This window comes from Sorghum bicolor, chromosome 6, assembly GCF_000003195.3.
Source record: "Sorghum bicolor cultivar BTx623 chromosome 6, Sorghum_bicolor_NCBIv3, whole genome shotgun sequence".
In the NCBI taxonomy this organism is placed as follows: Eukaryota; Viridiplantae; Streptophyta; class Magnoliopsida; order Poales; family Poaceae; genus Sorghum; species Sorghum bicolor.
The window spans coordinates 57538024-57562749 of NC_012875.2; the positions used below are offsets into that span (position 1 = coordinate 57538024).

Sequence of the window (24726 nt, forward strand, 5' to 3'; positions counted from 1 at the left end):
TGTTAATATAATGCTGTCCATGCATGATAGATATCTTCTAACCGTACCTAACAGGATTTGCATATGCAAGCGGCAAGCCTATCTGAACAGGGTGCGATGCAAAATCATATGTACACTGCACACAAAGTCAGTCAAAAAGCTTTGGGGGTTCCTAGCTAGCTAGGTTCCTTGGACCAACACGAAATGCTTTCCTTCGTCCATTGAGCAGCTCTGCAGCTGCACGCCTTGATATGATACCCATGCCACGATGATCTCTTTTAGGCTTTTAGCTATGCAAATGGACAGTAAAGTAACGGCACGCAGTCTATGCCTATCCAGCTATCCAAGACGAGCTTGCGTCTCCCTCTCCTCCTCCAACTGCCAAGACTTCCTATCGTTCCTGATCCTCTCCGACCGTGCTGCTGAGTAGATTGCGTTCCTGACCGACGTGAGGACTGAGGAGGGAGTGAGGACGAAGACACCGAGTCAGTTTGGCCTTGTCACCCATCGCAACGGCACGGCAGTAAGGCCGGATTCAGAGTTTCAGACATTTTCAGCTTCACGTGAGACTGAATGAACAGAATTTTTGTCTGAAATATTCTGAAGATTTTCATGGCTCAATGATATATCCATCTCAAGAAACCGTGTGCCATCACGTATTGCTGGGCTTGTTTCAGGTCAACTTTTGCAGAGGTATACCCATGCGTATGCGGATATACCCTGAAGAAGACCCATCGGTGCTAGCCCTTTTGAACTTTCAGGCCTAGCTGCAAGCCTGCAAGTATGAACAGCACGCTGATCATGTCGGCCACGCAGTGTTTTTTTTCCTGCCGAAAAAGAAACGCATGACCAGACGCATTTTCTTCTCAGGCCACAGGCAGATCGCATAGAGACGAACGACCAAAAGCGCAGGAAAAGACACTGGGATCGACCCATCGCCTCCTTGTTTATTTCTGAATGGGTTCAGCGTTCACTTCACAAGATGTCACACCTCACAATGGCTGGCCTCGGCAGCCTCGATGTGAAACAGCTCGGAGAGACTAGGGTATCAGAGAATCGTCCCATGGCACAAACCAATAGTCAAGTTCTGTTCTGCTTATATTAATCCTGCACTTTGTCTGCACAAACTGAAGATCATATAGTAGCAACTTGCAATGCACAAAGCAATCACTCGCCATCAGCTTAGGCCACATCTACTCACTGATCAATACTCTAGGCATAAAAGGCCAAGATCCGGCGTTACTTTGCATTGGGGGATCGAAATACTACGTTTGTTTGCTGCTTTTTCACTGCCTTTTGCAATTAAGTAGCTTATCACTGTGCCCTCTCGCTCGTTGATTGCAAGTTTCTTTTGATCCTATGTAAGAAACAATGACGAACACAAACCGGCCATTGTATCCATTGCCTTTTATTTCCCCGTTTTTAAAACTGCATGATGTTAACTTTTGGAGATTTGGACCCCACACACATGCATACAAAATATCCTGTGTGTTTTAATTTAGTGATCTTTGCTGAAAAACATAACTAGACTAAGGTAGAATGGAGGGCGTATGTACTATGTTGCATTTGTAGCTGAAATATGAGTGAAGTCGTGTTCTCGAAAAAACATGTAGCATTGTAGATATCTATCAGGATGAAAACATGTTATTAATTTAGGACAAAATTTAGTCAAACCATAAAAACTATAAACCTCAGCTTTCAAATTAGAGTGAAGTCCGATTTACCTCTAAACTAATATCTGAATCTGTCCTTTCTAAAAACAATATATCTGAATTTGAAAAAAAAAAAACCACTCAACTTTAATATCAAACAACATACATACAACTTTCAAAAGCGGGTAAAATATTGAACGTGTCTACAATTGTACTGAAAAATAATTGCAGAATCTCATAAGTTGTGAAGGATTTTATGAATGTATTCTAGAAAAAAATAGTGATAAGATACGCATGGAGGACCCGTGCAAAATCAAATGTGAGCAGTAGTTTTTTTTTTACTGGAGGAAGTAGGAGGTTCAATCACTGCTCACTTGGGAATCTTAGTCATATTCCATTATGCTTGTTGGCTCGGTGAAACGTACTACTAGAACACCTCATGTAGTCATGTATGTATGGAGATCCAGCCTTACCGTTCCTTTGCTTTTGGTAGTGCTCCTGCAACTTTCTTTAGTTTAACTTTCATCTGTGCATTGTTTCCATGCCAGTTCTCTTCACATCTTGTTGCTTATTTGCTAGGCTACCAAGTTGATGATTTAGTTATGGTTCCCCCAGACACTTGAGATCACAAAGTTAAAACTTGCCAGAGTCAGATATATACAATGCTATGCTCAAACAAGTAACAGATGTATAATGTATATACACATCCATATCTGATCATAAAATCCCAATACCGAGTCTAAAGAACATCCTAATCCAGGAGGTTTGGATGGCAACTTTCCAGAATGTTTTTTTTTTCCTCCTGTCAGAATGGGTACCTGAACCCTTGACTTGATGAGCTGCCGCCCAAGCCCAGACAAGTTCGGGTCCACCAGGTCGTTCAACGCAGCATCAGATGCTGTCAATCCAAATTCTTATTCCGCTTCTCCAATCTACCGCTGCCTGCCGAAAGGTAGCCAACCGGAATCCTCGACGCAGAAGAAACCTGAAAAATTGCGTCTTGAAAGTAAGCAGTTCCCCCTTCAGATCAGCATAGAGGAGAGGGTACGATCTGCGCTTTATGATCTTTGCAACCCTAAGTTCCCTGAAAATCTGAAATCAAACGGCTGCATCTGATGTCTGAGTGGGGGATTTCTTTTCATGATGAATCTGCTGCCCTTCCTGAACTATTTTACTCACTCAGGTCCCGATTAACTCGAGGGTGTATAAAAATTTTTCCCCAACTTTTTACCAGAAAAAATTCCCTGAAATCATACAGAACATCATGAGCATCGGAAAGGAGGACAAAAGAGGCCGGGGAAAAGAAGGGCGCAAACCAATCAAGCCAAAAGGAAAGCAAGGCGACGAAGGAATCAAGCAGCCACAGCCACGACCATTGCTGCAACGCATTCTCACTCCAAGAGGAGGCAGAAAAAAACACCCAGCTGATGTAGACATGCATGAACAGCTTCAATAATGCTGGCATCAGCAAGCAGGGGCCCTTTGCAATAAGGTTCAGTAGTTTCCATATATTAGCACGACTTCATCATTGTGGCCTAATTATACTACTAATTGATCCCTCATAGTGCTTTATCTTATCTCTTCTTCTTTAGGTTGCCCGTCGAAAGGCTCCTCTTCTTTTATGCCTTTTTGGCAAAGGAGAATTCTTCGTCGTCGCGCACCAGCGTTACGCAATTCACAAAAGAGTAGGTGCCCCCACTAGGCATAATATATTCCTCTTCATTTTGTTTTGTTTTGCTTTGCTTTGCTTTGGATCAGATTATTATGCAGTGTAATTTCCTCTTGCTTTTGGAAAGATATGGGCAATGATTGCAAATAGTGGGACGACTTAGACTCGCTAATTAGTAGACGACATAGTATTACAAAATAAAACTCTTAACAGACTTATGCCTTGTTTCTAGTCTTCGACTGAATGTCGTGTTTGAATACAGTTTCTCGTTACCAAGATAAGGTATTTCTACTGTATAATTAATTGACTGATCAACATGATGTGTTCTTCTCAACAAGACTATTGTATCGACACCCTTGGGTTAGCGAAAAATGTTAGACACCACCACCACTGCATAAAGCACTGAGGAATTGGAGACAGGGAGCGTTGGAGCAAAAAAAGAAACATGTAAAGGATGCTTCTTTTTGGGAAGGTTGAGGAGGTCTAGTGATCAGGAGGGATACCCCAGAAATGGGAAGTTCCACCATGCACCAACTTGTGAATCTAGTGATGTCCCTTACTTGCATCATGGAATCTAACAGGACACCATTATAGGGTCATCACAACAACAAACATTACTTAAATCCTTATGTCCTTCTTAAGGTTCCAAGGGCACTATAGCAATCGAGGTAAGTCATGATAAGCTCACTTTATAAATTTGTGTGAACCTACTGGTGTCCTCTACTCCATTGTACTCCTTGTAATAACCATTTAGGTGTACATAGTTCATCTGTATCTGTTAACAACCTCACAAATGCAAGGACCATTAGTCTGTAGGAGTTCTTGTGCCAAAAGAAGCTCCCTTTGCACCAAAGTTTTCTCATCTATATAATAAGTAACTATATAATATAACATGCCCTGCAGTCTTCTTGCACGCAGCTTTCTGCCTAATGAGTGACAGTGAATGTTATCTATTTAACCAGCTTTGTATGGTGGAGTTGCAGTACAATGTACGTGGAAACTACTTGGAATCATGCCTTTCCAGACCACTGTCAATCTGTTTGTGTTAAGTGAAATTATTGGGCACCTAATGTGTCGATCTCTCTGAGTAACCAAGTGTGTGCCTGCAATGCAAAATTCTTTTACACATGAAAGTTACCATCTTTCCTCTGTCAGAATCATGTGAATACTTTTCAGGCTCTCACTGGTTAGGTGATGGTGGATGCGTATATGTATTCCTGTGTGCAAGCAACTTAGCACATATCCAACTAGTTTACGTAAAGAATAATTAGTGCATCGGAAGCATGAGGCCCAGGTGATAATATTAGATACTTAAAGCGCTTTATACTTGGCTCCTCCTTTTGAAGGGAAGGCAGCTGGCTTCTTATATAACCTGCACCACTTCCTCCAGCCAACTGGTAGTGTCCTTTGGAGCTGGGCTAGCTCACAACTGTGAGAAACCTTGTGTTGGCAATTTGACGTCCTCCGCTATCCTTAGTTGAAGGAAGAACTTCACCCAGGTATTAAGTTTCCTACTAAGTTTGTTCGTTGGTTTTGCTTGTTCATTAGTGTGTGTTGACCTTTAGTAAGGAGCAAGTAAATTCTGTTCTGTGGCTTCTCTTTGTGTGGATAAGAGGTGATGATAGCTGGTGTTTTGTTAGAAATTGACAAGGAAGGCTTCACACTTTTTTCTTGGAAGCAGCAAGAAGGCATCACACTAGAACTTGCCAAATATTGCTTGTTTCTCTCTTGGTTCCTGCTAGGTTGAAACCTGAAAGCAATAAGGCATGGCTTCCTGGGTCTAACACATGTTAGCTTCTCAGTTGCTGTGTTCTTCTGAATATGACTCATGACTGTTTGAACTTTAGTTAATCATGGCTCAAAATTTGTTGTTGCCTTCTTACTCTGGATGACTGCAAATTGCTACAAGGATACAAAACGAATAACCAATCATATTGGCTTCTCCAGTAAGTCTGGAATAACACTTCTGAACCCATGTTTATGAGAATCTATATATTGTCACCCGAATAAAGCAATCACAAATAAAAGTAAGTGATCAAACATTTGTATTTTTAAATGAGCATATCTTTGTTAAGAGTATTTTTCTAAGACCATATCTTCTTTCATGTTCATTCAACACTAGACAACCTAAGAGTATATGCTGAACCTTCAAGTTGCACGAATCGTTCAGCTAGTATTCTTGTTTTGGTAAATGAATTACTACTTTATGTCCGACAGACATGCGGTGAGGTGATTAGTAATAAGTATTGATTTAAGGGAGATCATTTTGAGCATGTTATGATGGAGCTCTACTCTGGATATCTTGAAGATCATTTCAACCTCCACAAGCTAAGGTGAGTATTTCCTCTGATCAGATCCCCCTATTTCATCTGAATGTTTTTTTTTGAGTCCATCTGATGCATAGAAAAAAAAAACGCCAATGTTCTGATGTCTGTCCAATCAGTCAACTGAAGTAGAATGAGACGTGAAGCAAAAGAGGAGAGCTAATAGCTTTGGTGCCACTAGCATTAATAGACTACTAGTAGTGCGATTTGCATTAGATTTTCTTACCTGTGGGTGGCACATCATGATGTAAACTGAATACTAGATTTTCTTTTTTAGCGGTGCAAGTGGGACTAGTGCATCCAGAGTGAGATCATGCTGGCTAAAATAAACAAAGCGAAGCGCAAAAGTAGGAAAAAAATAATAAATTTCAGAATCAAGAATCATCAGTCAGGAACAAAATGCATTCTACATCAAGGGATACTTTTGTGCTAATTAAGTCTCTCGAAAAGCAGGCTATGAATGGAGACCCCTTGCTTTGTTCTCTGCCTAGCCTAGACACTAGACAGCCATGAAGCCCTCGCGTTTTCCAAACTTTTCTGACTTTAGCCCACAGGTGACACTGAATTTTTTGCAAGACACATAGCTGACGTTCCTGAATAGCACACGTCAGCCGTCAGTACCGTCTCTTTTAGCATCCCAAACAGTGAGGTTTCCCTTGGCCTTTAGCTGAGGTCCTCTGATAGTTGACCTCCTAACGGAAAACATCCGAGAGCCTTATTTGGCAAATAGTGCACGGGCAGCAGTGACTAGTGAGGCACTAGAGTAGACTCTAGTGAAGGAAAGTTGATTTGTTTTGCATCATCTCCAAACCAGTGTGCGGCAGGCAGAGGCAGGGGAGGGGCTGCCGGCCCCTGCCAAGTGATGCTATTGCTGCCTGGTGCTGATCTGAACGAAGCAAGTGGTGAGTGGTGCTGTGCATCATCAGCGTTCACCACTGGCTTGGCTAGCCAACCAGACATTCCCTTTTGTTCTGTCATCACATTTCCTTTTCATCAGCATCACTACGCACAATAAGCACATACTACAACTTGCAGTGTTTGGTCTTTTTATGTATATTTTTTTCACTGTACATGCATGCATGAGCAATTGAGCATGACATAATATTTTCTTCTCTCATGCGTTTCTCCTCTGCAATCTGCGAAACCTGCTCGATATGGTTATACAGCATTAGAATCACATCCCTTATTACTTAATACTTATAATATATAACCTGGTACTGTTGGCAAAAATCACACCCACACGTGTTCCAGATAAGTTGGATGGTGGGGTTGAGATGATGAAGGCCGGCGACCACTGCTTTATTTGCAGCAGGGAGGGTTCCTGTGTGTGCTGGATGGAGGGAGCATAGAGCAGCCTAACCTGCTTTTGCCGTATAAAAGCCAAGTGGCCTCCCCAATAATTGAGGGGCCATCCAATCCAAATCCTCTTTTGGCCGTGCTGCCTTGGCAATTGGCATGGCAAGGCAAAGGCCAAAGCCCAAGAGCCCCCCCACTATGTGCGATGGCTGATGAAGCTTCTGCTTGCTCCCTGTCCTGCAGGACACAACGCAAGCATCTGCATTGCACACAATAATTGACGCCCATGAGTGCCCCCCGGACTAGGATTGAGAGTAATTGAACAGTTCATTCTAGAATCTGAGATTGCGAGCTGTTTGCCAACACGCAAAAGATTAGCGTGTGGACTAATTAACAAAACACAAAGAGGATCGATCAGTCGATCAGAAGCATAGCATATGCAGCCGTTCATGAGCTTAATCTTGTGGTTCAGGAGCCAAGGCCCCGGCTAGAATCATCTGTGCTTCAGGAGCCGGCCTTCTGTACCGACCGCACACTCTTGTTCCTGCGGTGTGACGTCACGGCTGATGAGCCCATCGATCGCCGTCACTGTCGCCACACTCTTTTAGTCTTTACCTATTTATTAATCCTCAGCAGCTGCTTGTTAAACCAAGTAATGGCTGCAGGAATTGCAAGCACTGGCCGGCCGGTGTGGTGGCTGTCCTTGTCATCCTGCCGATTAAGCTAAGGGCAGAGATATGATGTACTTGGCCTGATGATAGCGTCACCGCCGGTCGGCCGGTGGTGCGCTCCTGGCCGAGAGGCCATCAAGCCAGCAGTCCTGGTGGTGCGGCTAGCTATCGCTGCCGAGTAGATCGGCACACGACCTTATCCTGTGTACCGCGTACGTACTTGTTGCTCGTCAACCTGCCACGCACCAACACGTCGTCGTCGTCGTCGTAGCTCGTCCTCGTGTGGTCGTGTCGCGCTGCCACTGGGTGCGGCGCACGCACGTCTCTGCACACGGCAGGCGCGAGCACTGCTCCCCAGTCCCCATGCCGCTGCCTTTCCGAAAAGGCGAAAACCACCGGTCGCTGGCCGGATTCCGGATTCCAGGCATCAGGCTCCACTCGAGGTCGAGGCGACGGCGGTTGGCGGACGAGACGACGGCATCCAGCCACTGGCAGCTGCCATGTCACTGATTCCATTCTCTCGTATCACGAGCCCGATCCGTGCGGCAGATGCAGCCCCTTGGCGGCTAGGCTAGGCTAGGCAGCACAGCACAGGTTCTCGCATCCCGTTAGGCGACCTCAAAGTCGTAACCGAGCTCACCACCGATCGGTTTCCTCCCTTTTTTGGGCCGGTGGCCACACCCATCTTCCTTTTCCCTTGCGATTGCGACGATGAACGGAAAGAAGCCGTTGCCGGCCGTCCGCATCGGCGCGCGCGGCCGTGGACGACCGTGGACGATCCGGCGAGATGAGCTAGTCTAGTGCGCGGCGTCATCTCTCAGTCTCAGCGCGGCACCCATCATCTTGCCATCATTTGTTGCGTACGTTGTCAGCCTCCGCGCGGGGCTCCTCCGCTTTGCGCAAAGTGCTCGCCGGGGCCGCCTTTCCGGGGGCGCAGCTGCGGCCGCACTAGCTTGCAGAGAGCATAGCATATTTTTTTTTTTTTTGCCTTTGCTTCCGCTGGCTGCGCCCATTCCATTCGGAGTTAGAAAGAAAGCATAGCCTGCTGCCTTTTCTCCTCTCTTTTTTTTCGTCTTCTTTTTAACACTGTTGTATAGCCTGGTTGACACCTGCAACGGTGCTCTGTCGATCCGTCTGTCGCTACGCTACTCACGGCGCCCTCTTGTTTTCTGTTTGGCTTGGCCAGCATCGGCAGCGCCGCCTCGCCGCCGGAGTACATGACGTCGGCGTCGCCGGCGCAGTTCGCGGCGGTGCCCCTCAGAATGGGGTACGGGCGGCCGGCGCCGTCGACTGCGCCGCCGGCGCCAGTAATGGCGGGCATGTGGAGCAGCGAGGCCTTCAAGGTCGTCGACAGCGGCCACGGCACCAGCGCGTCCACCGTCATGGAGGCCGACACCAAGTTCGAGACAAGGGTGAGTGCTCGTGATTGCTGGTTTTTTTCTTGCGTGTCGTCTGCTGTGATTTGTCTACCAAAAGGGTAGAAGAGCGCTCATGATGTATTGATGTCATGTTGACGAGCTTTGTGCAGCTAGAAGATGTTCAGGTAGCACTTGAGCCAACAAGAAGTACGGATCAGGAAACAAGCAAGCCGCCAGAGAGGGTACATAAGTTTAAGCATCTTTCACTTGTTTTTCTTCTATCCTTTTGACTGCCATAGCATGTTTAGTCTTCCTTAAATACAGTATACATGATACTACAGAGAATAATCTCTTCAGGTCTTAACTGTCCATTCTTGCAAAAGAGAAATAAAATGCTCAGAATGTATAAACCTGAAATGATTTGTCTCAGGTCATGAGAAGGCTCGCGCAGAACAGAGAGGCTGCTCGGAAGAGTCGCCTGCGGAAAAAGGTGACCACAAGAACTTCACCAATCCTGCCCTTTGGTGTTATATAAACCATGCTAGATTATCATTACGTTATTATGTGCCCAATAACCGTTGGCGCCAATTCTGTCGTTGTTCAATAGGCCTACATCCACCAGCTAGAGACAAGCCGGATGAAGCTGGCCCAGTTAGAGCTGGAGCTTCAACGGGCTCGACAGCAGGTACATGAACGAATCTGTTGGTTAAAGCCATTTCAACAGTCAGTGTTAGTGTTACACTGACTTATTACTGTTCTGCAGGGTGCATATGCAAATGGGAACATGGGAGACTCAGCTCTCGGTTATGCAGGGTCGATAGATCCAGGTCAGGCTCTGTGCTGATCGTTCTGAATTGAAAGAACGAAACACTAGCCGTTTGTCCAATGGCATTCTGCGCAATGTTCAGTCAGTCCCTGTGCATCTTCTAACTGCTGGCGCGTGCGTGGTTCAGGTGTCAGCGCGTTCGAGATCGAGTACAGCCACTGGGTGGACGAGCAGAAGAGGCACACGGCGGAGCTGATGTCGGCGCTCCAGGGGCAGCAGACGTCGGAGCTGGAGCTCCGCCTGCTGGTGGAGACGGGGCTCAGCAACTACGAGCACCTCTTCAGGATCAAGGCGATGGCCGCCAACGCGGACGTGTTCCACGTCATGTCGGGCATGTGGAAGACCCCCGCCGAGAGGTTCTTCCTCTGGATCGGCGGCTTCCGGCCGTCGGAAGTCCTCAAGGTGCGGCGGCTGTTTCCCCCAACCCACCCACAGGAGTGATGATTCGTCTTTGCATGGTGATTGGTGATGACGGATGGATCTCTCTCGTTGTTGCTGGTGGCATGCAGATCCTGAGCCCGCAGCTGGAGCCGCTGACGGAGCCGCAGCGCATGCTGGTCGGCGGCCTCCAGCACACGTCGACGCAGGCGGAGGACGCCCTGTCGCAGGGCATGGAGAAGCTGCAGCAGAACCTCGCGGAGACCCTGACGGCGGAGGCCGACCCGTTCGGGCCCCCCGACGCCTACATGCTGCAGATGGCCACCGCGGTGGACAGGCTCAAAGAGCTCGTCGGCTTCGTCACCCAGGTAAAACCGACCGACCGACCCAACCGGTCGCCAAGAACCATCCATCTCCATTCTCCATGGATCATGGATTCCAGGCCTGGAGCGCACGCACCGTGCGCGCGCGCGCGGCGTGGTGTGTCCCTGATCGATGCTCACCCGTGCGGCCTCTGCTCGGTTGGCTGTGCTGTGCAGGCGGACCATCTCCGGCTGACGACGCTGCAGCAGATGCACAAGATCCTGACGACGCGGCAGGCGGCCAGGGGCCTCCTGGCGCTGGGCGACTACTTCCAGCGCCTCCGCACGCTGAGCTCGCTGTGGGCGGCGCGCCCGCGGGAGGCGGCGATTAGCTAGATGCCTGCGGTGGCCGCCAGCCAAAAGCTCACTGGTGAGGTGACCGCACCAAAGAACACGACGACGACGACGAAGAGTAGTAGCAGTTCGCTGTATACTTTCCCAAGTGGAGAACGAAGAAATCGACCTCGCTGGGTTTGGATGAAGAATGCAAGGCTTCTCACTCAATCAGCGGCGGTGGCCGCGTTTCTCAGCAACAGCAAGTCAGCAAGTGGTGTGCGTTTGTCAGGCGATTAGAGAATAAACGGAAATCGATTGAGGCCTCTTTTTATTTGGCGGGCGGAAGACGTGTACATATCCTGTTTCGGTACCCGGCCGGGGCCTCCTAGAGGCGTATGATTGATGATGATGCTGGCCTTTTATAACTACTACAGTTGAGGGTATATATATACTTATCATATATGTAATTACCTGTAACTAGTGTTGGTCAAATTCTCATGAGTACAGAGCATCAAGGGTATTGTACGTATGGAACAATTTAGCTCACTAAACCAGAGAGAGATCTAGAAGTTAACATTTGTCAGTTGTCACAGCTTCCTACAATCCTACTGCTTCATTTGATCATCATTTGCAGTTTTAGACAAGCTTGCTTGCCTCAACTGCACATATCCAAGCACACATCCATCTGCTTGGTATGAGTTTTATGTGATTGACTACAACTATTATACATGCCACTTAAAAATCATATCCCTGCAACATCATTATCCATAAGTCTTAATATCTTTAACTCCATTTCCGATTTGATAGTCTTGGCTAATAAACATGACAAAATAACAAGTTTGTCCTTTTTCTATTAGCTGGACACAATTTTTTAAAAAGGTCATAGGGGAATGAACTATCCCCACATAAATTTGGTTACTATAGATGCTGCAGAAGCCAGTGATGGTAGATATAAAATTGGGTCATGACCTAGAGTTACAAAGCAATGCTGGCGGAAGCTGGTGATGGTAGATATAAAGTTGGGTCATGACCTAGAGTTACAAAGCAAGAATGTTGAGAAAAGAACACAATCACCGACACCACCATCAACCAAAGGGAGAAGCAACAAAGCAACAACTTCCACAACGAACGCATGTCCATGCCCACCAAACATTGCACCACCAAGAGGCTGAGCTTCAAGTGACTCTATTCCACATATGACTGTAGGGCACCAATTCGTGAAAAGACAGACGACAACCGTAATATACATTTTCTATGGAGTACATTTTCTATGGAGTACATCTGGGAAATCACCTTCCACCTATGCCCCTAGAGGGGAGGAAGCCTCAAGGGTTGGAGGACCGACTACTGAAGAACAAGGAAATCCAAGAGAGGGAACTATGGTCTCGTTAACTTGGCATATATGATAAGAAGATGCAACCAAGGATCACCGAGGGAGGTTGCGGCAAGTCTGAGACGTCCCTCCACAATGATGCCAATAAGTAGGACGCGACATCGACACCACCACCACCGTCCCAGTAGTACTGGGAAATGTTTTCACTTGGAGGTATGTAGCAATTACAAGGTGGAGGAGCCAAGAACACGACGCCTCCAAGGAGGTATCAATAGCACCGATGAACTGGGCACAACTTTCACCTAAGGCTCCTTCAGATCCCTGAACTAAGGCACCACCATTACATATTGGATAACAACCCTCGGTTCAACGACGTTGAGCGACGAGCGTGGCACATTGCTGTGCACGCTAGAGTCAAACACAATTTTAGCTCACAAATAGAGTAGAGAATGTAGATTACCATCTTTACAATGTTATAAGTCGACAAGCCGCGTGTAGATAGATGAGAGAAACATAAGGTATTTGAGGGGAATCCCTCTATCGTCATCTAAGCAATAAGAGATATGAGAATTAGTAGAATATCCCGTTTTTCGTTTCCATTATAAGAGCACAAAAAGTAGAATGATACCATATATAGGCAAAGTATTTTGGAACCAACTTCTTTTTATCATCGAAAATAGTGAATACATAGGTTTCTTATGTAGATAGAAGATGACCCTTCAACTTCTCCAGTTATAACTCTTGAGCTTCAAGAGTTAATTCGGTATAAGCCTACTAGTAACTAGTTTCATGACACCCTCCATAATCACCGTCACATTTGCAGCTGAGTAGGAGCACGGGCATAGCCGGCCAGCTCATCAAGTAACAATAGCCAACAAAACCATATAGCCCAATCTCACGAGTCGAGCAGGCCTTGTCATGGAAGAGAGGATGCTTACTGAGCCACCGCACTTGTCATGGAAGAGTTTATAGATATAGTTTAACGGTTATAACACCAATAAAAGTATATATAGGAATCGTATTTTTCAAGTGGCATATAAAAGCACGTTAGGTTTATGCGAATGGCAAACTAGGAATTTTGTTAACGTTGTGTGATGACGGCCGGCATCGTACACCCGTTGTTTGTGCAACCACTGCCAGCTGCTAATCCATGAGAATCAAATCAAAATCGGAAACTAAAGAAAAAGATTAAAGTGAAGAAAAGAAAAGGCAAGAAAAATTTAAAAAAAAAGAAATCCGCTTGGATCGGGGTATTGAACCCGACGTGAATCGAACACGCAACCTTCTGATCTGGAGTCAGACGCGCTACCATTGCGCCACGGATCCTATGGTGATGTTCGTTATATTCTTATTTATATAATTAAAAGTACTAGACTCCGAGATGTTGACAATATTTGCCAGCCCATCGTGTGGTTGCGTAGATCTGCCCCCTCGGTTATTATTAAAGGTAGATTTGCGGGGTAAAAGCGCATAAACCATGCAATATTCAGGTTCTCATGATTCTCCACGACCCAATCAAAAAGCAGTGCCATCGCTCGCACGGTGAGCATCAATGCAATTGCAATTGCAATGCGAGGCGCTTTCGATCTGTCCACTTCACTTGCCAGCAAGAGCAACACAGGCCGGGACCATGCGTCGTCCATGCCATGCCTATTGGATTCTATTCCTCCTAGCATTTAACCACCGAGGCAGCGAGAGGGTACGTGAAGCACGGACGAGTTCAGAGAGTTTGCGCACAGTTCAGCTGCCATCGCGCGTGAGCATTCAGCAGCAGAGCAGCGCGACAGGCAGCGCAGGCAGAGCTCAGCCTCCGCTCATGCGGGAACGGCCGAACTCTTTCGTCCCTGCCACTGTGCCTGTGCGTGGAATCACGAAACGCAGAGCGAGAATAAATGGCGGCTTCATTCAAAGCCGCCGCAGGGCTCCCCACCGCCCACCCGCGAAATGCCCTGCGGCCCCTGCCTCTCCGGCAGTCCGACCAGTCCCCGCTCCGGTTCACGAATCCTTCAGAGGTCTCGGGCTCTCGGCATGCAGTCGGCAGGCCCTCGCGAGTCGCGACGCGCCATTCAAAAGACGCGGCAGGCGCTTTTGCCCTATCCCCCGTCGCGATCGGCCGGCTCCGTCACTGCGGCGCGTCTGCTGTCTTGAAGGCCTTGAATGGCCGAGTCGTGTGTGTCTCGCCCCCGGCACCCGGGACTGCGTGCGTGCCTGCCCTGCGCGAAGCTCCAGCGGCGGGCGCGGCAGGTGTCGTCATTGAATCCATGTGAGGGGCCGAGGATCATGTGACCCACAATCAAAGGTCCCCCGCGCAGCCGCTGCGCCGCTCATCAATGGCCGCGCGAGCTCGGTCATGCTGGCTATAGCTGCGGCTATATATATGTGTACGCTCGGCGCGGAGACGACGTACGTGCAGGTGCAGCTAGCCCGGCCTCGCCTCGCGCAACATTGGAGCAACCGCGCGCTTCGTTGCCTCCCGGGCTCTCGCTCTCAGTGCTCCGCCGCCGCCACGCCGCGACGACGTCTCAGCAGCCAGCACTGCGAAGCGTACGCGGTCTCTCTTGGGCTGATGGGGAGGCACGCTGGCGTCGTCCTTCTTGCTCTGACGGTAGTGCTGCTGCTCGCCGCCGTGGGTGATGGCATCAGACCAGCTCCTAGTAAGTGTAGCAGCTACTGCATGCCTGATATGGACCCATGAATAACGTTTCTTCCAGATACGCATTATCGACCGATCGAGTTCTTCATTTGAACAGCTGCTGGGGCGAGCGAGATGGTGCATGGATCGACGACGACGACGACGGAGATGGTCGTCGTAGCTGCGCCGTCAGCTGCACAGGTATGTATATACGACTATATACGTGTCATCTAGACTAGACTCAACGTCGTTGGCTCAAGCTGCTGGTCTGAATCATGCACCATGTCTTTTGGATTCGTTCACGTATGTACGTCGTTTAGGTGCAGGGGAAGAGGAGCAGGGGCGGCAAGGACGACGACCTGGTGCTGCGGGAGGAGGTGGTGCGCGCGACGGGGTCGAGCCTCCCGGACTGCTCGCACGCGTGCGGGGCGTGCTCGCCGTGCAGCCGCGTCATGGTCAGCTTCAAGTGCTCCGCGTCCGAGCCGCTGCCGTGCCCCATGGTGTACCGCTGCATGTGCAGGGGCAAGTGCTACCCGGTGCCATCCAGCTGACGGTGATGCCGCGCGATCGAGTTGCATATGGACAGTTGGAGACTTCTCCGGCCGTCTGAGCTAATCACGTACGCACGGTGTACACGCGGCAGTTTTTGTAAATGGCGATCGGCGATGAGTCGTTACCTAGCGCTAGCTAGCTAGTAGTACTAATAATGCTGTACGTGGAGGAGAGATCCTGATCTTGTTGAGTCATTTTTGGGGAGGTGTCCGAGGGCTGATGCATTGTGTACTGTAGGATCGATGCATGAACAGCAGGACAAGGTCTTTGAGACACGCTAAGAAAAAGCTGCAGTGTGTTCGCTCTCCTTAGTAGATGTACGACGCTCTCTTTGCTAATTTAAGTACGTAAAATCTTTGATGTAGGCAGCATGCCATGTCTATCTAATGGTTTTGCAAGATTTGGGGGACATTATTTGTGTGTGGGGCGATGGGTATGACTTGAGAAAGTAGCTTGAATGCACCCAAATGGTGGTGTACCAACAATTGTAGCAACACTATTTATAGCAGCAAATTTTCTCTCCTGTGGTGAAATGAACCAGAAGCCCATAGAAGTCACGTTTTTTTGGCTCCTACGACTCCAATACGGTAACAAGGAGCCAAAAAGCCACAAAGCTCGACCAAACAAGACCTCAGTCTACGGCTCTATGCTACAAATATTATAACGCCTTGAAATGGAATGAGAAGAAGCTACCAAGTAAATCAATAATCGTGTACCTAATAAAGAATGAGAACTAACCTTTCAACTAACGCATGTGCCCACCATCTTCCGCGATTAGGAGGTCCACCAACCTAATTAAACTTTAAAAATCATCCACCAAACGTCTAAACCCACCAATAAACAACCGTAACGCCCACACCGGCTGATGTGTATTTGTGTACTACACTGTACACACCAAAAGAAACAACGCACACGAAAGGCCAATATTGCCAGGCACGCTGGTGGCGGCCACACGGTGTGCACGTAGCAGAAAAGGCCCGGGTCCTGGGACACCAACGCCTACGCTGCGGCTGCCCCCGTGTTCCACCGTTGGCAGCCGCGACACGAGCGGCGGAGGCACAGACAGATACGATTCCGGATTCCACCGGTGGCGCTGCCGTAAACCCTGCCTGCCTCTCCCTATCCCCCCTCCACAAGTCCGCGTCTCTCAACTGGCCAGCTGCCCCTGCCTCCTCCTCCCGCCGCCGCGCCGCTTCCCACTACGCTCCATTCGCCTTCGGGAGGCCGCCGAATGCCCGCGCCCAGCGCCACCTGCTCTCAACCCTAGACGTGTGCCTCGCCTCGACCGCGCCGCGCGGTGTGGTCCAAGACGGCGCCCTGCGGGCTCGGCTGCGGCGGCGGGGGAGTGGGGGCAGGGGGCGGGAGGCTAAGGCGGCTCGTGGGGTCCATGGCGATGGCAGGGGCGGCGCCCGCACCGGCGCCCCCGTTGCTCCGGCGGTGCCCGTGCTCCGCGCCTCCCTGGGCGCCTTCGCCCTTCCGCTCACGCCGCCGCGGCCGCTCCATGGTGTCGCCGTTCACTGGCGCCAGAAGGTAATGCCCCCTTACTGTTTAGTGGTTCAGTGCTCGTTCCGGTGACCTTAGAGCTTATGGTGCTGCGTGATTAGGCCGTAGCGGCGATTTGGTGATAAAACATTTGATTAGATAGAGGTTTGCACTTTGGTTAGCTCGATGCTGTGTTGATATTCTGGTGATTACTGTCGTGTTGTGGGAACCTTGCGTGTCGTGTTCTGGCTTGATGCTAGTAATAATATCTATCTATGAACCAATCAGGGGGATGAGTGACCCAAATATTGTCTGTTCTGTAATTTGGCTCTGCATTCATAAGCCCGCAGGACGGAGCTATTGCTTCTGGTGGTAGTGTTTTTGCTGAACTTTGTTAGCGAACAATATGTGATGATGTTCCTCCAGAGTATCCTACCTATTGGCCTAATAGCAGCCATTAAAAAATGTCCATCGTTTGGTGTTTCGCCTCTGACTTTTACAGTGGCTAATTGCCAGGCAGGAGTACTCCCAGAGCTCAGTCCTTGGAATCCAAGACAGCCGAGCTCTTAAGCTTCCAGTATGTGTCAACTTTAATGTGCAAAGTAGCGGCGCGCAAGAATGGGCCGACGAGAGCAGGAGGTTATCCTTAAGCAAAGCCAGCAATAGTAATGGTTCCAGTCATCTAGGGACGGGTATTTTCCATCATGAACCCTTGGAAGATTTCAAGAGCTCCAACCAATCTCTATTGCACAATGTACGACAAAGAATGGCACCAAATTCTCTTGCGAATAGGCACGCCAACACGGAATTGGCAAAGCATCATGCGATTAATCGTGCCGCAGTTGCTGTGACAGCACTGACCAGTGTTGTTAACGATGACATTAAACCGGTGAAGAGGCCTAAGGAATCTGAAGTGGAGGCTCATTGGCCTAATGGTCCCAAGTTTCATTCTTCTCTTCCGAAAATCTCTGAAGTTGAAACAAGCTTGCCATTTGATGAAAATGCTACAGATGGCCATGCTAAAGATGTGAATGAAGGCTCACCTGAGGAGACGGTACAACCTTCTCCGGCTAGAGCGCCCTTATCCCAGGAGTCTATAGATGCGCGGAAGGCACTTGCTACCATCTATGACAAAGTTCTGGTGGTTGACAATGTCATGTCAGCTAGGAGTGTTGTTCAACTGCTTACTACGAAGTACAGAAATTATATTCATGCATGTGACACAGAGGTAAGGCATTAAGCCTTTTGCGATCGTTCAAACATCTATGTAAATGTTTTATGTAATTATGTTTGTTTACATCGGTCATGACTTGTTGCCTAAATCTAATATTGACATATTCAATCAGGTAGTATATACTCCTTTAGCATTCATTAATCAAAATTCAACATATGACTAGATACACACCCATTTTTATTCTAGTGTCTGCTTCTTTCTGCAACTTATGTTCATTATGCATCATTTATGCCTACCTATTCCTTCGTTCACTAGTAGAATAGTAGATACCCATCATCATCTTGTTGGTTCAGTGGTATGTACTGGGCAGGGAGCCAGGGATGCACACGGGTACGCAATGGTGTTTTCTGGGTCATCTAATTAATTACGTAGCATGCTGTTCTGGTTCATTTCTTTCCCTAAATTAATGAAATGACATGTCATTTTAGTTCATTTTAGCAAGTTTTGGGTCAGTGCATTGACAAAAAAAGTGGGACTTGCATCCCTATTACTGGACAATTGAGTTATATGTTGGGAAACTTTCTTCCTTTTGAATGCATATCGACTCTTTGGTGTTATAATTCAGGAAAATTCAATGCTATGCAGGTAGATATTGATGTTAAACAAGAGACACCAGTTGGCCATGGAAAGGTCACATGCTTTAGCATCTACTCTGGCACTAAAGGTGCTGAAGCTGATTTTGGAAATGGCAAGACATGCATTTGGGTGGATGTGCTGGATGGTGGACCAGATGTACTCATGGAGTTTGCCCCATTTTTTGAGGATTCATCAATCAGGAAGGTGATATGCAGCTTAAAACTCATGCTTACAACTTTACTATGTGTTGCATGCTGAATTATCTTTTTTTACTGACTTTACCCTTTTTTTTGCCATTTCTAGTCAAACTTTGCTATTTATGGAATGTATAGGAATAGGATAAAACATATACCTCTGTTGTCTTATGTTTGAATCTGAAGCAAGTATCTATTTTCCTTATGTAGGTTTGGCACAACTATAGTTTTGATAGTCATGTCATAGAGAACTATGGAATTAAAGTTGCTGGATTTCATGCTGATACAATGCATCTTGCAAGACTTTGGGATTCTTCAAGAAGGACGGATGGAGGATATTCTCTTGAGGGACTTACAAATGATCATAGGGTCATGGGTGTTGTCTCAAAGGAATTGCGAAAGATTGGGAAGAGATCAATGAAAACCATCTTTGGTAGGAAAAAGATAAAGAAGGATGGATCAGAAGGGAAGATTACTGCAATCGAGCCTGTTGAAATTTTACAAAGAGAAGACAGAGAATTGTGGATCTGCTATTCTTCATTAGATTCCATGAGTACCTTGAAGCTTTATGAAAGCTTGAAAAGCAAGCTTGAAAGGAAGCCTTGGACTTTTGATGGTTGCCCCAGAGGTTCATTGTACGATTTCTACGAGGAGTATTGGCGTCCTTTTGGTGCTATTCTTGTAAAAATGGAAACAGCTGGAATGCTTGTTGACCGTGCTTACCTTTCAGAGATTGAAAAGGTTGCTGTTGCACAGCGCAAATTAGCTGCAGATAAATTTCGGAATTGGGCATCTAAGTATTGCCCTGATGCAAAATACATGAATGTTAATAGTGATACTCAGATTCGACAACTCTTCTTTGGTGGTATAGAGAACATGTAATCATATATTCTCTCTTCAAAGTTCCTTTTGGGTATCCAGATTTTGTGTATTCTTCATCATCCTTCTGTCACTTAGAGAGCAAAGGTTCCTGTATATCTATTAAATACAAAACAAAAGGAAAAAAACTTTAGTCAATGTGTGTTTAAGTTTGTATCCTAGATATTTCTTGCACGTAATCTCTTGAAATCTTGACGTTTTTAATCTTTGTACAGATGCAAACCTGGTGATTTTTTGCCGAAGAGTAAAGCTATTAAAGTGCCTAACGATGAAACTGCGGTTTCAGAGGGCAAGAAAGTTCCAAAGTATCGCACAATTGAACTTTTCAACATTGTGGAAGACCTGAAAACTGATATATTTACTGCAAGTGGCTGGCCTTCAGTTAGTGGGGATGCATTGAGAAATTTGGCTGGGAAGGTTCCATCAGATCTTGTTTACTCAACAGATGATGAATGTGGTAGTCATTCTGAAATTTCCAACTGTGATCTAGAAGACACCTCTTCTTATGGAACTGCATATGATGCATTTGGAGGAGGAAAGGAAGGAAAAGAAGCATGCCATGCCATTGCAGCTTTGTGTGAGATCTGTTCTATTGACTCGTTAATATCCAACTTCATTCTTCCTCTACAGGTGAGCTGGCTCCACCTACTCTAATGTAGATTGCATTGCAGCAGTCATTATTGTACACATGCTATGCTAGCAATCACTTAGTAGTCTTAGTTATTTATCTATCTGTATCTTTATCCTATTTATATTTATTATATCATTTTGTTCCCCTGGCAGGGAAATCATATATCATGTAAGGAAGGGCGGATCCACTGTTCCTTGAATATCAACACAGAAACAGGGCGTTTATCGGCAAGGGCACCAAATTTACAGGTTGACATTAATGATTTTAGGGAGTTTGCACGTGTTTTGCAGTATGAAATGACATTGTAGAGGTCAAGAATGATACATGATTTGAGCTGTCTTTCTACATATTAGAGCATTTCAAAAAAGGACCAACAGGAAGTGTCATACTTACAAAGCAATAGATGATAGTTCAAGCTAATACTCAAATAGACAATAATCTGTTACCCAAATGTATGCAGCAGTTAGATACTTATATGTGTGGACTGGATGAACATAAATGAAGAACTAGTACTGATATTATTAAAATAAGCTCTGTTTTGTTTCTGCCAAAATAGGTAGGCCAGGTTGTTGCAGTATTTAATATGATAGCCAAAAGATGAGAAATGTTTTGTCAAGGTTTGCAAGTTTTGAGCTGGCTGCGTTAAATACTGTAGTACTGTGATACCAACATCAAGTAATTTGTTGTACTTGTGATCTTAATTACTGGACAGAACCAACCTGCGCTTGAAAAGGATAGGTATAAAATCCGTCAAGCTTTTGTTGCAGCTCCAGGGAACACTCTTATTGTTGCTGATTATGGTCAGGTATGCTTGTGTGCAATAGAGTTTTTGAATGTTTGTATGCTGCTGACACTAGTTCCAAGTAAAAAGACAAATTTGTTTTGTGTGTAGCTGGAACTTAGGATCTTGGCGCATCTTGCTGATTGTAAAAGCATGCTAGATGCTTTCAGAGCTGGCGGTGACTTCCATTCCAGGACAGCCATGAACATGTATCCGCATATTCGTGAGGCTGTTGACGAAGAGAAAGTAATTCTTGAGTGGCATCCTCAACCCGGTCAAGAGAAACCTCCCGTGCCGTTGTTGAAGGTATGCCAGCTTTAATGGTGTTTCTGAGAATTATGTTGATTCCTTCTAATTGTTGAAATTATGTTCAGTGCTACTAGGTTATTAGCTTTTGTACTGCACTTCCATGCACATACAGTTTCCTTTCCTTTTCCTTTTACCTTCCATGTCGTCTGGTCCAGAACTTGTATACTGTGGAGTTAATTATGGATATGGATCTAGGAAATGTTATTAGCATGGGAATATACATGGCGTGTATGAAAAAAATGGACTCTAATGCTTTTATTGTGATGTAGGATGCTTTTGGTGCTGAGAGGAGGAAAGCTAAGATGCTAAATTTCTCCATTGCATATGGGAAAACGCCCCATGGGCTTGCTCGTGATTGGAAGGTACAATTTTGTCAAACAAACATAGCTCTAAATTAAGCAGCAAGTCAACTTTAGTGTGCATTACACTTAAGTCTGAGCTTTGGATTACTGGGTACACTTGCTGAGTAGCCATGTTTACAAGAAATGTAGGCTTCATGGCTTCTTGTAACCCTTCCTCTCTTGCCAGGTTTCTGTTAAGGAAGCAAAAGATACACTGAAACTCTGGTATAGCGATAGAAAGGAGGTTCTGGCTTGGCAAATGAAACAGAAACAGCTAGCACATGAGAAGTCTGAAGTTTATACTTTGCTTGGGCGATCACGCCGTTTTCCAAATATGGCTCATGCAACTTCTGGCCAAAGGGGTCACATTGAGCGTGCTGCTATCAATGCTCCTGTACAGGTGATTACTGTCTATTGCAACTCGTTCTTGAAATTAGTTTTGTGCTGAAATTATTTTCTCTGAACACCACAGGGCAGTGCAGCTGATGTTGCTATGTGTGCAATGCTTGAGATAGACAGGAATACTCGTCTTAAGGAGCTTGGTTGGACGCTACTGTTGCAGGTAATTTATGCATAAAGTTAGGTCTGATCACTGTTAAATGTTGGCATACTTTTGTTTTCTCCTTTGAAACTGAAAAGGACAGTTGCTTTTTTTATGACTCCTTTAACTAGAGTACTTAACCTATGGATACATTGATGGTTGCAGATTTTTTCCCCCCCGGAACACTATTCTAGTTTCTAGCCTTTTTTTAAATAAAATAAAATAAATTACAACATAATTTTTGACATAGCAGAACTGACAGCTCCATCTTTCAGGTGCATGATGAAGTGATACTGGAAGGGCCTTCAGAGTCTGCGGAACTGGCCAAGTCCATAGTGGTTGAGTGTATGTCTAAGCCCTTCTATGGCACCAATATCCTGAAGGTCGACCTTGCTGTTGATGCCAAGTGTGCACAGAATTGGTATGCGGCCAAGTAGACCGTAGTACTTTCCTCCCTTCCCTGTCCAGTGTTGACTACCAAACACAGCAAAGCTTGTGGTCCCAGAAGGGCGTCAATTCCTTTGGCGAAATGAGGTGCGTTTTGAACTGGTATCTACTGCTAGTAGCCTAGTGAGCTCGTCTCCAGGTGGATGCCATGCACGGTTATTTTGAAGGTGGGCAGAGGCAACTGGACAGTTAGGGGTCATCACTAAGCAGTGAAAGCATTGTACACTACTCCGTATAGGTCGGATAGCTTGACCTTACACACTCCCTGTTAGGATCTGTCGATTTTTCATGCCTGATGTAGTTGTTCTTCCTGGATAGTAATGAGGACTAATGTAATTGATCGTGTGGTGTTAGCATGCCGTGTTCATAAGATTTGTTTAGCATGCTGATGTGTAGTGTTAGCTGACCTACACTGCCGTACGTACCGCAACAATGTAATTGATCGTGAGCTTTCTTAATTTCTTTCTTTCTGCTGCTGAATTGTGCGTCTTGTTGATTGTCTCTTCTCTGAACATTGTCTGCACAGCAGGGTTAGGCAAACGTTACAGCTCGTCATAAATTTAAGTGAGCTCTCGTTCAGAATGTTGAGAGGAACAAAAACAATCAGTTGTTAGCTAGACAGATTCATAATTATTGTTTAAGTACTGGACAACCACTCACGGGAGACCGGAGTCCTGGTCTCATGGTCCACGTGCAACGCAAAATTTTTACATTTTAGTCCTTTTTTAAAAAACTTATTTTATACATAAATCTTCTGTGAAACTTTTTTTTTAAAAAAAATAGACCGGAAGCTCCGCGTGCAATGGTACTACGTCGAGATATGTGGCTCGACACGCTAGATTGAGCGCTAAACTTGCCATGTTGGTGCTTATGTGTCGCGTTCAATCCTAGTGTGCAAATACTACACCGAGATATGTGGCTCGACGCGCTAGATCGAACGCTAAACTTGCCATGTTGGCGCTTACGTGTCGCGTTCAATTCTAGTGCGCTGAGCCACATATTATGGAGGGTTTATCTATAAAATAAGTTTAAAGAGGACTAAAATGGAAAAATTCCACACGTGCAACACACCTTACCACGCGACCGCCAGCGACGCGACGCGACGGTGTGCTGTCATAGATGGCCTTCTCGTATCAGCTAACGGCTCTTCCACGGCTTCCACACAGTCGAGGCTCGAGGCCAAGCAAACACCACAAAGACGCTAAGCTCTAATCCGGCATAGTTCTTGCTCAGGCGGTCTGACACCGCCCACAACCAACATAGCTCCGGTTGTGACGATCACGGACGTCGCCTACGTCGCTGCACCGGATGGCGCGCTGCCGCCGGAGCCTATCATCAAGCTCAACGCCATGGAGGCGCAGTGGGTGGTGATTCCGCTGCTGCAGCACCTCCTGATCTTCGAGGCCGACCATCTGCCGCCGTTCGACGCCATCCTCCGGACCTCCCTCGCGGCGACCCTGGCCACCCACGCCCCACTTGCCGGCAAGCTCCACTACCTCGTGGACACTGGCGACGTCGCCATCTGCCGCTCCACCGGCGGCAGCGACGACGACCGTGGGGTCAGCTTCGTCGCCGCGGAGTGCGACGCCGACGCCCGCCGCCTCGCGGACGACGAGGACCATGACGTGCTCACGTTCGAGCGCCTCGTTCCAGATCGAGCTCGACATGAGCCGGGTGCCGGCGCCAGTGCTCGCCGTCCAGGCAACGCGTCTCACTGGAGGCGGGGTGGCCCTCGGGGTCAGTGTGCACCACGGCGTCGCCGACGGCCGCTCGCTGTGGAGGTTCGTCGAGGCGTGGGCCGCCGCGTGCCGTGGCGACACGCCGCCCGCGCCGCCGGTGTTCGACCGCTCCCGTGTCAGCCTGCCCGGCGGCGAGGAACTGGCAAGGAGCATCCTGCGCAAGTACGCGCCGGATTTGACTAATTAGTCTATAATTAAGTAATAATTATCGAATAAAAACGAAAATGTTATAGTACCTAAAACTAAAGATTTTATAGGGAGGCC

At 47.0% G+C, this 24726-nt stretch overlaps 3 protein-coding genes, 1 long non-coding RNA gene, 1 other non-coding gene and 1 pseudogene across 6 annotated transcripts; 5 read left to right on the plus strand and 1 right to left on the minus strand.

Moving 5' to 3' along the window:
- On the plus strand, positions 2281-3543 carry LOC110436359. The gene is made up of 3 exons (XR_002454253.1): positions 2281-2675; positions 2890-3123; positions 3224-3543. It is a non-coding gene; the product is annotated as an uncharacterized LOC110436359 (long non-coding RNA).
- LOC110436358 (transcription factor TGAL6-like) lies at positions 4630-11383 on the plus strand. 2 transcript variants are annotated; one of them, XM_021463261.1, is made up of 10 exons: positions 4630-4799; positions 5518-5633; positions 8778-9003; positions 9120-9191; positions 9380-9439; positions 9557-9634; positions 9713-9776; positions 9903-10177; positions 10285-10521; positions 10693-11383. In XM_021463261.1, the coding sequence occupies exons 2-10, from the start codon at positions 5578-5580 to the stop codon at positions 10849-10851; spliced, it is 1227 nt and encodes a 408-aa protein (XP_021318936.1). In that variant the 5' UTR covers positions 4630-4799; positions 5518-5577; the 3' UTR covers positions 10852-11383. The 2 variants fall into 2 exon arrangements, with proteins under 2 accessions (XP_021318936.1, XP_021318937.1); XM_021463262.1 differs by lacking the exons at positions 4630-4799; positions 5518-5633 and adding an exon at positions 6845-8451.
- On the minus strand, positions 13379-13450 carry TRNAW-CCA. Its single transcript has one exon. It is a non-coding gene; the product is annotated as a tRNA-Trp (tRNA).
- Positions 14543-15666, plus strand: LOC8079549 (EPIDERMAL PATTERNING FACTOR-like protein 6). Its single transcript, XM_002447139.2, has 3 exons — positions 14543-14778; positions 14875-14957; positions 15077-15666. Exons 1-3 carry the CDS (start codon positions 14691-14693, stop codon positions 15305-15307), a joined length of 402 nt encoding a protein of 133 aa, XP_002447184.1. The 5' UTR covers positions 14543-14690; the 3' UTR covers positions 15308-15666.
- Positions 16331-23203, plus strand: LOC8068448 (DNA polymerase I A, chloroplastic). The gene is made up of 12 exons (XM_021463092.1): positions 16331-16838; positions 17307-18018; positions 18610-18804; positions 19005-19672; positions 19889-20303; positions 20457-20552; positions 21017-21109; positions 21197-21391; positions 21664-21756; positions 21923-22135; positions 22208-22297; positions 22552-23203. Exons 1-12 carry the CDS (start codon positions 16696-16698, stop codon positions 22711-22713), a joined length of 3075 nt encoding a protein of 1024 aa, XP_021318767.1. The 5' UTR covers positions 16331-16695; the 3' UTR covers positions 22714-23203.
- On the plus strand, positions 24042-24655 carry LOC8068449 (annotated as a pseudogene).

What these genes read in the sequence shown, in the direction of transcription:
- LOC8068448 (XM_021463092.1), top strand. Translation starts at nt 16,696, where the DNA reads ATGGCGATGGCAGGGGCGGCGCCCGCACCGGCGCCCCCGTTGCTCCGG. An exon ending in ACTTCATTCTTCCTCTACAG is followed by an intron (nt 20,304 to 20,456) that starts GTGAGCTGGCTC and finishes TTCCCCTGGCAG; the next exon opens with GGAAATCATATATCATGTAA. An exon ending in CTATCAATGCTCCTGTACAG is followed by an intron (nt 22,136 to 22,207) that starts GTGATTACTGTC and finishes TGAACACCACAG; the next exon opens with GGCAGTGCAGCTGATGTTGC.
- LOC110436358 (XM_021463261.1), top strand. Translation starts at nt 5,578, where the DNA reads ATGATGGAGCTCTACTCTGGATATCTTGAAGATCATTTCAACCTCCAC. An exon ending in TTCAACCTCCACAAGCTAAG is followed by an intron (nt 5,634 to 8,777) that starts GTGAGTATTTCC and finishes TGGCTTGGCCAG; the next exon opens with CATCGGCAGCGCCGCCTCGC. An exon ending in TCGTCGGCTTCGTCACCCAG is followed by an intron (nt 10,522 to 10,692) that starts GTAAAACCGACC and finishes TGTGCTGTGCAG; the next exon opens with GCGGACCATCTCCGGCTGAC.
- LOC8079549 (XM_002447139.2), top strand. Translation starts at nt 14,691, where the DNA reads ATGGGGAGGCACGCTGGCGTCGTCCTTCTTGCTCTGACGGTAGTGCTG. An exon ending in TGGCATCAGACCAGCTCCTA is followed by an intron (nt 14,779 to 14,874) that starts GTAAGTGTAGCA and finishes TCATTTGAACAG; the next exon opens with CTGCTGGGGCGAGCGAGATG. An exon ending in CTGCGCCGTCAGCTGCACAG is followed by an intron (nt 14,958 to 15,076) that starts GTATGTATATAC and finishes TACGTCGTTTAG; the next exon opens with GTGCAGGGGAAGAGGAGCAG.